A 14,173-nucleotide genomic window follows, 5' to 3' on the forward strand; every position below is an offset into this window, starting at 1 on the left:
GAGAAAATGATACAAGAATAAACTATGAACAGTACAATTTATTTTTTGAACATTTTTTTTTAAGTTGGGGGTTTTTTAAGTCAAGGAAATCCACTGTTCAAAAGTTGAGCTTTAAAAAGTTCAATATATGCATGATGTTTCTAATTATGATTTTTGCCATGATCAAGCAACTCTAATTCACCCTAGCTTCAAACATCAATATGTCAATCAATTAAATGGTGGTCAGCTTAAAGGTGTAAAATTCTCCCCTTAGGTGGCAGCATTTCACTTGATTCAATGGAGGGATAGCATTAGGTGCTTGCCAGCGTGCCGGCGTTGCCGCCATATTGGAGAGGAGTCAATCAAGCCGAGCCACCGGACCGCAGTTCATGTGGTGCTGGCTAAAGGTGCCACATGTGTTTAAAGTTGTGATTTTGTAACAAAGCAAACCGTGAGGAAATCTGGTTTAAAAAAAAAAAATCGGGAAGTTATGATTAATATAGCCTAGTTGGGCACTATACCCCTCACCAAGATGGCGGCACTGGTAATGTCTGCGCCCTGTGGTCGCTCCACCACCATGTATGTTTATATTGTTTTTTTATGGGTAAAAGTAATGGCAATGAAGGTTTTATTTCAAAGATTGGGTATGATTTTATTAATTTTAATCAATAATTAGATCGTTTTGTTTTTTTTTTTTTGTTTTTTTTTGCAAGAACTGTACAAAATCTTACACTTGTGTAGAAATATTACACACTGTACCTTTAATGTTGTTTTCCCTCTGCCTACTTCCACTCTCTGTTTTTCAGGTCTTTGCTGAGTTTAATCGCATCGCCAGCAAGAATCTTGAAGGGGACTTTTATGAAGCTCTTGACAAGCACACGCCACGCTTTATCGATCTTTTCAAGTCCAAAAAAGGAACTACGGGACAAAAACTGACAGACTTGATGCAGCACATCAACTGGGTGGTAAGGATTCTGTTGTGTTTTTTCCAAATTTTGAGTAATTTACACTCCGTCATGATGGGTGGCTGCAATGAACTTTAGGCCTCTTTCACACACTTTGTGTATCACTCAAGTGTTGTCACCATTGGGTATTCACACTGTCTACCTGTCTGCTGTGTTGCTGTTGAATGCTGCTGCTGATAGCACATTAGATAGTGACCGCATATGCACCTGAAAATCCTGCTTTTCACTCATATTCCTCAAACCAGTAAATATTATATAAGTGACTATGTCCTGCTATGTCAATAGAGTGAATAATGTAATCTGATCATTTGACAATGAAATAAAAAGAAAAACATTTTTGTCTTGAGTCAGGCTCGGACAAGATGAGAGTCTCAGGAATTTGATGAATCCGCCCAATTGTACCATTTTCTGTTGGGTACTTAAAACCTAAAGCCCTATCTCCAATACAAGCCAGTATTATTAGAGCAAATACAGAACAAAACACTTATTCTCCTAAACTCTCAAAATGCTACAAAGGTCTTAACTTATATCTGTTCTTGTATTTTTAGTCGCCTGATGTGACGACACTTCGGACTGTTGTCCTCAAAGGCCTTCCAGTTCTCCTCAGTGAAGACTCCAGTGAAGTCTACAGGACTTGCCTAGTAAGTAAAAGAAACATTGATCTCAATTCTATCAATTTATTGTCAAATTATTATTATTGCATATTTCATAGCATTGTAAAATAGTTAAAATATAATCATTTTCCCCTACATAATTAAAAGATCCTCTTAGATGAGCTGGAAAAGACATTGTCTGCCAACCGTGTATAAAGTCTTTTGAAATGAGCTCAACTTTAAAATCTTCAGCAGTCAAGCAGCATACACACCATAAATATTTTATATAATAGTGTAATACAGAAGTATGGAGTAGTGAGAGTGCCAAATTCCAAAAATAAATGTATAAAAGAAAAAGCCAATAGTGTAAAGAATGGAAAAAATGAACAAAATATAATGGTTTTAGAAAGCAAATTTATCAAAAAATAAATCTATGAACAAAGACGATGATAAAATTTGAAAAAGAAAAGTGCTTATGAATAAAATAAAAAATAACGTGGTTAGATAAAGCAATACTAATAAAGAAAATAAGTCCATTAAAGAAAAGACCAATAAAAGTAGAAAAAGACAAATATATAAAATAATAAAAAGGTGCTTTTATAAAGCACATTAATTTTACATTATTAGTACATTGCCATGGCTGTTTTATTATTTATTTTTATTATTCATTGTTATTATTATTAATAATCTCTAAGGGCGCTCCCTTAGAGATAGGGTGAGGAGCTCAGTCACACGGGAGGAGCTCGGAGTCGAGCCGCTGCTCCTCCACGTCGAAAGGAGCCAGCTGAGGTGGCTCGGACATCTTTTTCAGATGCCCCCTGGACGCCTTCCTGGGGCGGTGTTCCGGGCACGTCCCCTCGGGGGGAGGCCCCAGGGAAGCCCAGGACACGCTGGAGGGACTACATCTCTCGGCTGGCTTGGGAACGCCTTGGAGTCCCCCCGGAGGAGCTGGGGGAGGTGTGTGCAGATCGGGAGGTCTGGGCTACTCTGCTCCGGCTGTTGCCCCCACAACCCGGCCCCGGATAAGTGGATGAAAATAGATGGACGGATGGATTATTAATAATATTATTTTTGTTTTTTATTATTATTGTTAGTAGTAGTATTTATTTTTTATTTTGTATTGTTGCTTTTACAGTGCACATTAAACACCATATTGTTGGTTTAAATGCTTAGTTTTTCTCTTTCTTTTTTTTCTTTATTTCATTTTTTTTTTATCGCTGACAATGTCACTTTTAAAAGCATAGAGAATATGTACAGAAATATATGTGAAGTGGGGAGTTCATTGTGCGCAGGAGGAATCCCAATCGATAACGAAGAAACATGTCGGGTTCCCTGCCATTTAAAGTCTCTGCAGACGGCTAAGTACGGCGTGGAGTTGACTGAAATATGGTCAATATAAACAAGAAAAGGTGTTTGATCACCAGGGAGAGTTTGGCGTCACAACAGAAGACAAGAGTACAGTTATTACAGTTTTTATAGTCATGACCTATCAATAAATACACTCCAATAAAAAAAACATACAAAATCCTGTTTCTAAGATCTTTAGTATAAACTACAATAGATATTTGATATAAGTATAATAAAGAATGCAAAAATAAATAATACAAATAAATAGAAAGTAATGGCAATGTACTAATAACGTAAAATTAATGTGCTTTATAAAAGCACATTTCTTAATTATTTTAGTTATTTGTCTATATATTTTTAGCTTTATTAGCTTTTTCTTTAATGGATTTATTTTTTGGATTCATATTGCTTTACATAGCCACATTATTTTTTATTTTATTTAAAGAACATTTCTTTTTCAAATTTTATTGTCCTTTTCTTTCTTAGATCGATTTTTGATTAATATTGATTTATAAAGCAGCATTATACTTTATTTTATTTATTTGTCTTATATTTGCACTTTTATTTGCTTTTTCTTTATACATTCATTTAGGTAATTTGGCACTATCACTACTCCACACAGAAGGGCAATTTGACTACACTTTGAGTACTTCTACTTTTTGCTCACATTTTGGCTGATATTGCTTGCATACATGAACTCTCATAAGGTTTTGAGTGCAGTACTGTAGAGGAGTATTTTCACAATGTGGTATTAGTACTTCTACTGAAGTAAAGGATCGAAATACTTTGTCCACCACTGTCCGCAAGTTACCAAAGTATCAAATCAAAATACTCTACTAAAAAAATACTACCTAAAATTATTTAACAATATATCATGTAATTAAATGAAGCATGTCAACGCTCCTAAATGAATTTAGGGTTGAACCAGATTCAGTAACTAGTCCTCTATGCTTTTTTTGCAGGATACAACGAAAGAAGCACTGGCCTCAGTCACAGTTGGGGTGCTGATTGTGATGGAAGATGCTCAGCAGCAGGGTCCAAACGCAGTGCACCTCCAGCCCATCTCCACTGCCATCATACTTGAGGGAGGTACTGTCATGGACAATGTCAGAGACTTTCCCCAGGCAGTCTGCCTTCTGTTTGGGTTTATGTATGCCCTTCACTTAGCTTACGCAAAATCCATGGAAAACACATTCAGATTCATTCAAGCAGTCATGCTTGGATTGGGAAACAAAACCCTCCCTCCAAAACTGATCACTTTGCAGAACAAACTAATGGTGTAGGCCAGTTGAAATTGCTGAGTACAGACTTTGCAGGTTTTGTGGAAAAAAAAAAACAAAACAAAAAAAAAACATGGTCACTTGTTAAATGTTCCAGGCAAAATGTGTAATGTTCTAATGTAACACTTTGATAGTGTTTGTAAGATGATGAGTGATTTGTTGATTGACAGTTAAGTGTTTGTAGGACAGTGATGTATTTAATGTTAAGTTTATCACTGCTGTGCACTTTTACAACATGAAAACATGTTGATTATAGTTCTATCTGTTCTAATGTAACACTTTGATAGTGTTTGTAGGACAGTGATGTATTTAATGTTAATTTTATCACTGCTCTGCACTTTACAGCATGAAAACATGTTGATTATAGTTCCAGGTAGATAGAAAGACATTTAGTCAAAAAGAAGAGAAGTGGGGAGGTAGGAAGGAAAAGAGGTAGTTATGGATAGAGGAAGGAAGGAAAAGAGGTAGTTATGGATAGAGGAAGGAAGGGAAAGAGGTAGGTGCTTGCAGAGGCAGAGAGTAAGGAAGGTAGGTAGGATGGTAGGAAGGAAGTGATGAAGGGAAGAAGGAAGGTAGATGGTAGGTGTGGAGGGAAGGATGCATTTACTGAAGGGACAGTTTTTTTTTCCTTCATTTTGTTAATTTTCTTTCCACAAAAGTGGAACACGTTTTCAGAGCCATAAATGCACCATTGAGCATTTAAAATAAATGTTAATGGCACTAAGTTACTGAGTGTTTTCCATTAATTGTGTTTTTGGGGCTCATTACAGTTAGATAATGTGTTTTTTAATAACATAGCATTTGTCATCATTTCTATTGTAGAATTCTTGTTGGTAAAGAAAATTAAGATACAATTGACCTGAATGAGTAAAACTAAAGAGAATTAAGCTTTCACAATACATGAATAATAAATTGTGTTTAGTAAAATAGATAAATAAATAAAATGTTTTCTGAACTCTGTTGATTTGAGTACTGCAAACTCAGAATAAATAAGTTACTGTAATCTAATTTATTTAAGTTTATTTGAGCTTTGCAAACTCAAAATATGTTACTTTAATCTAATTTATTTAAGTTAATTTGAGTACTGCACAATCAAAATAAATAAGTTACTATAATAATTTATTTAAGTTTGAGTACAGAGAACTAACAAAAATTAGTTAATCAAATCAAATGTATCTAAGTTAACATAAATGAATTTTTTTAAGGCAACGACTTTGCATATTTTTTTAAGTAAAGTCAACTTATTATATTTTACAGTGCACTAAAAACAGATGCCAAAGAAGGAATTGAACCAGTAATACAGGATTTGTTAAAAGCAGGAGTATTGATAGAGTGTTCAGACTCACCGTGTAATACGCCAATATTCCTGGTGAAAAAAGCACCACCTTCAGTAGGCTGGAGAATGGTGCAAGACCTCCAAGCTGTAAATAATGCAGTAATTCAGCAAGCTCCATGTGTCCCAGATCCACATACCCTCCTAAATACATTAAACCCAAAAGCCAAATATTTTTCTGTTGTGGACATAAGTAATGCATTTTTCTCTATTCCGGTCAACAAAGATAGTCAGTTTTGGTTTGCCTTCACTTATGAAGGAAAAAGATACACATATACCAGACTGCCACAAGGATATTGTGAAAGTCCTACTACCTTTTCACAAGCAATGTCCAGTAACCTGGCCAAATTTGTACCACCAAATAATAGTCAAATTCTGTTATATGTAGATGATATACTGGTGGCATCAAAAACAGATCAAGAAAATAAACAGGACACGCTGGAGCTGTTGAAATTGACATAAAGCGAGTAAAAACAAACTACAGTACTGTAAACAGGAAGTAAAATACTTAGGACACAATTTGAGTGCAGGAGGCCGCACCATTCTGGATGAAAGGAAAACAGCTATTTTGCAGGCTCCAAAACTAACCATAAAAAAGCAAATTATGTCGTTTTTGGGCCTGGCAAATTATTGCAGACAATGGATACCAAATTTTGCTGAAATAACAAGTCCACTATTGATACTATGATTTTTGGAGAAAACATGCCCATGTCAGCAAAACTTACATGGACTCCAGAAGGAGAGCAAGCATTTTGTAACCTAAAAAAGGCCCTAACATCAAGTACAACATTGGCCTTACCAGGTTATAACAAACCATTTGTCCAAATGGTGGACTGCAAAGGAGAATTTATGACATCAGTTCTGACACAGCAGCATGGAAGCAAATTAAGACCTGTGGCTTTTTACTCCACTAGGTTGCATCCTGTGGCCAGAGCATTGCCCCCATGCGTAAGAGCTGTTGTGGCTGCATCTTTAGCGGTGCAGGCCTCTGCAGGGGTGGTCCTATTTCACACATTAACTCGAAAAGTGCCACATGCTGTGTCAGCCCTGTTACTACAGACTAACCTCACTTTCCTGTCTCCAGCCAGATATTTGTCATGTATGGCAACATTACTGTCACAACCACAACTCTAAATCCAGCCACCCTAATCCCCATGGAGGAAGAAGGGGATATACATGACTGCCTGGCTGAAGCTGAGGAACTACATAAACCAAGAAAAGATTTGACAGATGTGCCAATTCCAAATTCAACAATCATATTTGTAGATGGCTCATGTAGGAAAAATCCTGATGGTACTAACTCCTCAGGATACGCAATTGTAACCCAAAAAGACGTTCTTAAAGCAGAAAAGCTGCCAGACCACATGTCAGCACAAGCAGCTGAATTAATAGCATTGACAGAAGCCTGCAAATTAATGGAGAACAAGAAAGTTACAATTTATACAGACAGCCAATATGCATTCTCAACAGTACACGTTTTCGCACAACACTGGAACAATAGGGGCATGATAACATCTACTGGGAAACCTGTTCTACACAGAGATTTATTGCTCGCTGTACTGGAAGCTGTACAGCTCCCGGAGGCGATAGCAATATGCAAATGTACCACACACACAACAAACCAAGACCTTGTCTCATGTGGTAACCGCTTTGCTGACAAAATGGCTAAAAAAGCAGCCCAAGGGGAAGTGGTTACTTTCCAAATGACTGAACAGAAAATAGATAAAGAGGTCCTTAGAGACATGCAGCAAGCTGCTCCAGAAAGTGAAAAAGCCTTGTGGAAACAAAACAGTGCCACACGATATTTATATGTGACCTTTGCACAAACCACTATTACCAAGAAGTCTATTTAAATGGGCGGCTATATTGAGCCATGGACCTTGCCATGCTTCAACAGGAGGGATGGCACATCTAATGGAACAACACTATACAACCTATGGCTTTAATAACTACTCAAAAAACTTTGATAGAGCATGTTTGATTTGTGCAAAGCATAACTCACAAGGGAATGAAAGACCAAGAACAGGACAATTCCCTACTCCTAAATATCCATTTCAAACCATACACATGGACTTTATTGACACAATGTGAAGGGAAAAAAAGTACTGTTTAATGATAATTGATGCGTATTCTAAGTGGGTAGAAGTGTTCCCCACCAAACATGCAGATGCACTTACAGCAGCAAAAATTCTATGCAGAGACATCATACCATGACATGGCCTACCAGAAACCATATACAGCGATAATGGTACGCACTTTGTAAATCAGATAATTCAATATTTAACCCAACACCTTAGAATCAATGCAAAAACACATTGTGCATATCATCCACAAAGTGCAGGACTATTTAAAGAACAAATGGCACAATAAAAAAGTAAACTGAAAAAATGTATGGAAGAAACAGGAAAAAACTGGGTTTATTGTTTAGATTTGGTGAAATTATATATGCACATAACACCAAGTAGTGAGACAGGCTTAACACCTTTTGAAACACTGTATGGTAGACCATACAGATTACCAGACCTTCAAACAGTAGCTGGACCAGATGAGGAGGAGCAGGGGCTGGTAGATCATATGAAGCGTGTCCTAAAACACAAATAAATAATACATGCTAACAAGATGCCAAACTCCTCTCTCCTGTGCAGGAACCAGAGAACTTTATCCAGATTGGGGACGGGTGCTGATCAAAGCCATAAAGAGAAAGAACTGGTCATCACCGCGCTGGGAGGGGCCATATCAAGTGCTGTTGACCACACCAACTGCCATAAAGATTGCTGAACACTCCTCCTGGGTCCACCTGTCCCATTGTAAAAGACAAAGATATCTGAAAGATCCAGAGTAAACCAAATCCAAACAACCAACCAGAGATCCAGAGTTGCTGATACCAATTAAAGACAGTGCCAAACCAACAAACTCTAGGACGAGAAGCAGACGGATCCAGTTCCTTGAGAACAGGACATGAGAAAATCCTGTTCCATTCCTGTGAACCTGTGTTAAAGAAATGTCAAGAACAGAACAAAGGACAAAGTACATAACACGTTATTATACTTCCAACTGCAGCATGCTTTACACATACTGACATAGTACAGATTTATGCACCACATCTGAAGGAAAACAACATAAAAAGAGTTCCTGATTCCTTCAGTCCCTAAGCCCAGAACTGCTGAACTCTAATCGCTGAACTGTCAAAAAGAAAAGAAGAAAGAAGACATCAACCATCATCATGTTCTTCATTAAGAACTTTGATGCAAAAATGGGTTGTAAACCATATGTGATAATAATGACTATGGTTATACTTACAATAGTCATTACTACTATGATCTGGATGATTGAAAAAGGAATTGAGAATGTCAGGGATAATCATGCAAAGAATGAGTCACATGTACGAGAAAAAAGATCGCCTGTAATAACAAAAGAGATGGTAGGATGTTTAACCCAACAATATCAAAAAGGCACTATAGTGTTGTGTGCGCCGACCAACATGTCTCATACTTTCCAAATTCCATTGCAACCTCTGTTTTCTAGTTACCCAGATCATGAGTACTATTTGACTAGTGACCCCCATAATAATGGGTGGGGTGCAACCATAGCTTACACGGGTGGGGATTGGCAACCATATCCCACCACTGAGGATGCAAAATACCATAAGAATCTCACAATGATGACGAGAGGTAGAGTTGGGGGCAAAGGTGAGACACTTTTATTGACAGTGGATTTGCGGGGTGGGCAAAAGCTAAGGGCACGAGAAGAAAATGGTGAGGAATGTTGGGCTTTCTATCTATGGACATATGCACATGGATATTATCCTAGTCATAGACTGTTCATATGAGAAGAAGAAATGGAATATATATTGACCAAAAACCCAGATAACCCTCAGGACCCCATCCTGATATTGTCTTTCAATACCACTGATCTACAAAGAGACAAATTGTTTGAAATAGAAACAGGTATCAAAGGCAAAGATAACAGTTGGCTGTTAATGGCTGAACAAGCTGCAAAACAAACCAAAGGCGATTGTTTGATTTGTTCAGGACCAAGACCAATTGTAAGAGTAGTACCAACACAGTTAGAAACTAATCACACTCACTATTTGTTATCAATAATGAAAGAAACTAATCCTTCTGGGGACTGTGGAAAATTTGGTGATCATTTTCCAATAACTCTGAGAAACGCAACACCACCTGTCTTTGACAATAATGTCTACGGCAATTACACATGTTTTACTCGTAGTCCGGAAGCAAATAAACCTCTAAAAGTAGGGGATATTTCCCTCACCTTGTGTAAAATCACACATAAATTGACCAATAATGACACTGCAACAAAGCTTCTGATCGCCAGAGTGGATGTATGGTGGTACTGCGGGACTCCACACTTGCGAGGTTGGCTGCCACCACAATGGAATAATCCCGAACAACACAGCCCCTGATGGATCCTTAACCAAAGCACTGAACAATCTACAAACCATGTCCAAAGAACTAAAAGATCATTCAAGAGTTGATCAAGACATGTGGGACAAAGCTTTCGGTATGTTTGGGAAATGGAAAGGTTTGATTGTATCAACTCTGTTTGCAATTGCTATATTTGCTGCCATATTGACACTCTGTGGATGTTGTTGTATTCCAAGTGTGGCGAAGTGGAGTCTCGCTCCTGGGCTAGGGTTATTTGTTTGTTTATCCTAATTAAAAAGACACTATAATTTAATTCCAATTTTAAAAGAAGGACCGACAATGCCACCCAGGGGTATGGCCCTGGGACCAATCAAAGCCCAATTTGTAACAGAAGGCTGCGCTAGGTACTGGAAACAGAGAGGTGTGCTTATCACAAGGTAGATTTATTCTGTCAAATTCATTTAAAAATATAAATAAAACACCACCAATTTCACATTTTATGGTACTGCTTTTCACATTCACCTTATATTGCACAGAATTACCTTATTCAGTTTCACCCAGATCTTATATTGCACTTAACACAGAGTTAAACTATTCAGCTTTCAACCAGATCTTATATTGCACTTAACTGAGTTAAATTATTCACCTTCAACCAAATAAATATTGGGTGAGCAAGGGTCCAGCTCAGACAAAACAAATTAAACACAAAAAAACACTGCAAATCGAAACATAAACAGCAAACCAACAAAAAAAGCAACCAAACATGGATAGAATTAGGCAAAACTCGGCCGAGGAGGAATAAACCCCTCACCCCACCATATCAATCACAGCAGGTGAAATCAATCCCATGTAGTGCGCCAACAGCACCAGCAGAGGGCGCCTCCTGTAAAGCAATGAACACAGCTGTTGACGGCCAAAGAAATGTGGACGAAGCAACGGTGCCTTAATAGCAGGTGGCAACTCGAGCGTGCGCTCTGCGCACCGTGGTTCCTCGTGCCTGAATGAGAGACATGAGGATAATTAAAAAACAAACAATAACTACATTAACACAACCGGTGTGGTTGAGATCTTACCTGCCAGTGGAGGCGACCGCACCTGCAGACAGCATGAGAAGGAAGGGGAGAGAGAGCTGTGATGGACATAACCACAAGGTCCTGTAACCCAGACTCTAAAGCAGAATTTAAAATCAGCCATAACCAACGCCCAACGCGACAGTGAACGGACTTACCACAGTAGAGAGCCCTGGACCCATAGCGCACGTCCAACCTCACACACTCAACCAAGAAGGAATCCCCCACAGACCAGACTTCTGTCCCGGAATATGCAGCATTTAACGTAGCACCTGCCCAAACTGAGTCGCACACAAGCGTGCCGCCACCTGGAACCCACTCCAAGTGGTGTGTGTATGACGCGCAATGTGCGTGCTCCGGCTTTCAAGGCCAGGTTAATGCCGCCCATCATCCACCTTAAAGGTAGACCACACACCAATATACCACATATGCATAAGATCACTATGTAACAGAATCATTGTAACAGCAATAGAAGGTAAATCTGCAGAAGAGCTCTATTGATGAGACAAGATAATGATGACAGTGAACATGACGATGACCCTGAAAATTATGAAGATTTGTTATCTCCTCATCACCTCTGTTCCCTTCATCAACATGCACATTGATGCCTGAGGCAATCAACACTCTTTCAAGCTTGGGCACACTCTGCACCACCTCTTCTCACACCCCAGAAATATTCTTTCTCCTTCATATCACAACCTACCTGTGGGGCATACGCAGTGATGACATTCATCATCACCCCTTCAATTTCCAACTTCACATTCATCACCTTGTCAAACACTTGCTTAACCTCCAGCACACTTAATATTCTCATCCTTTTAAATGACTCCAACACCATTTCTCCTCCCATCCAAATCATGCTACAACAACTTGAACCCACCTCCAATGCTCCTGGCCTTACTTCCTTTCCACTTGGTCTCCTGCACACACAATAGTATGTATACCTTTCTCCTCTCCATGAAATCAGCCAATAATCTCCCTTTATCAGCCATACTACCAACATCCAAAGTCCTGACTCTCTCTTCCATCCTTTAAACTTTCTTACTCTCTCTTACTCACTGCCTCCTGACACATTTTCCACTTCTTCTTCTTTACTGAACAGCAGCCCAATTTCCGCTGGCACCCTGTTGCGCAACAGCACTGATGGCAGCTGACGGGAAACCGGACCTCGACTGAGTCAGCATGGAAATTTGATTCGTGACCTGCATGATTTTTGTGGCTTTTTTTGTTTTGTTTTGTTTTTTTATGTCGGATGCCCTTCCTGATGCAGCCCTACTTATTTATCCATGCTTGGGACCTGCACTCAGAATGTACTGGCTGCACACCCCATGTGCCTCAGTTTAATCCTCACCTGCACCTTCTGACAAAGACCAGTGACTTTCTGGCTGCTCTTACCGACATAAAGAGTCTTACTTTGGTTTTATTCTAATAGCCTGTCAGGTTTACCCTACTTCCTGTTTTACTTTGACACAGTCTTATCTGTTCTCATTTGATTTGCTTTCTTCCTGTTTGCTCTCACACCTGAGCCCATTTAGCCATCAAGGCACCTGCGATCAATTATAATCACCTCCTAGTCTATTTAAACTCTGCGTTGCTAGGTTGCTGGTTTGTTAGTTGTGTTTTTTCAGTTAAATTTGTTCCTTGGTGTTTCTGTGTGTTTATGTCTTCTAAGTCAGATGTCCTGGCTTAGACCTGTATTTTCTTTTGTGACCTTTGACCCTGTTCTTTGAATTTTGGACTTTGTGCTTTAAAGAGTGATCACCTGTGTATGACCTTGGGCTAAGTTTGGGTTTAACGAGTGCTGTTTGAGTATATCCTGATGGTTCTCTGCATTTGGGTTCACATCAGAACCCAACCACAGCAGTCAAGAAGTGAAGCTATGTCACTGTGGTGTGTAAATGATCTCCAAAGACAAATTTCTGAACAATTTAGATGAAACTATGAACGTATCCTGCTGTGAGGCAAGTTACGCTTGTAGGCGAATCTACCAGGATGATCTAGCCATGTTAAGAGAGAGCCATATTTTTATCCCAGGATATCCTAACTCTGGCCTTAACATACCATCTTAACCACCCAATCTCACTTTAGTTCACCCCTGAGCTTAAATTATTGGCCAACACAGTCTAACATTTCATCAGAAAGATCTTGCAGCCTGCTTTCCTTCCTTCCTTTCCTTTCATTGCAGCTTGACGCTAACAAATGTTTGAGCATGAGAACACTCGACCAAATGTAGCCAGGATGATCTCAAATTTTCCTTCAAAACAACAATGTGGTGGTGGTTTAATGGCTGTCATGATCACTTCATGGCACAACTGCGACATAAACTTGGTCAGGTTGTGTGGTTGCAGCCAAATCCAACACGCCATGTCAACCACACTGAATTGTAATACCGGTACCCTAAAACTTTTGTCATTTTTCTTTCTGTCACCACTAGCAGTATACAATACTGCCTGACTTTTTATCCAGCACATTTATTTTCAAAATGTGACCACTATTCAGTTTTTCTCAGTTTGGAAGCCATTACATTTACGTAATATTACGTTGGATATTTGGTTAACAATAAAAAAAAAAGTTCTTCATAAGTTGGGGCTAAATCACACCAAAAATGGTTCCCTTGGGATTATGAACCAAAGAACCAGTTTAGTTAGTTTATATTTAGTACGTGTGTGTGAGTGCGGAGCAAAGATCGACCAATAAATCATCTGTCATTGCATAATATAAATGACATCATGGTGTTTAATAAATGTCATGAAATGACATCACTACAGTCCAAAAATCACATTTATTGTGTGTTGACGGTTTGTCTGTTTGCTGTCCGCTTCATTTTTGGCCACTTTCAGACTTTATATAAACTCTTGATGTTCTTGAAAGTCGTCGTCTTGTATTTGTAGGGTGTGTGTGTGTGTGTATGAGATCCTCCATCGTAAAAAACAGAATGCTTTGTACGTAGGAGGCACACAAGCATGCCTCCGAAATGCATGTAGGAGGATTCAAGGAAAAGGAAACACCCCCAGGCACTAAACACATTCCTGAGCAAACTCAAACACACGTGAACAAACTGCAGACAGAAACTACCAGAGCTCAGTGAAGTGAACTCTCCTAATGTGGATTTCACCAACCTGTGCAAAATGCACATGAAGGAAGAAGCACCAAAGTTGGCCAGTCAGCCCCTGAGGTGAGTTGCTTTTTCTTTCACCTTCCTCTTTCTTTTTTTTAAG

General features: G+C 38.9%; 1 protein-coding gene across 1 annotated transcript in view; it reads left to right on the forward strand.

The window, feature by feature from the left end:
* The first annotated feature begins 14,015 nt into the window (after positions 1-14,015).
* Positions 14,016-14,173, forward strand: part of tlr18 (toll-like receptor 18) — a 61,355-nt gene continuing 61,197 nt past the window's right edge. Inside the window, exon 1 of the mRNA XM_034174380.1 lies at positions 14,016-14,130. Coding sequence (XP_034030271.1) covers positions 14,084-14,130 — 47 coding nt within the window. The 5' untranslated portion in view covers positions 14,016-14,083. The remainder of the gene's footprint in view (positions 14,131-14,173) is intronic.

The sequence above is a fragment of the Thalassophryne amazonica genome, chromosome 7 (genome assembly GCF_902500255.1).
Source record: "Thalassophryne amazonica chromosome 7, fThaAma1.1, whole genome shotgun sequence".
NCBI classification, from domain to species: Eukaryota; Metazoa; Chordata; class Actinopteri; order Batrachoidiformes; family Batrachoididae; genus Thalassophryne; species Thalassophryne amazonica.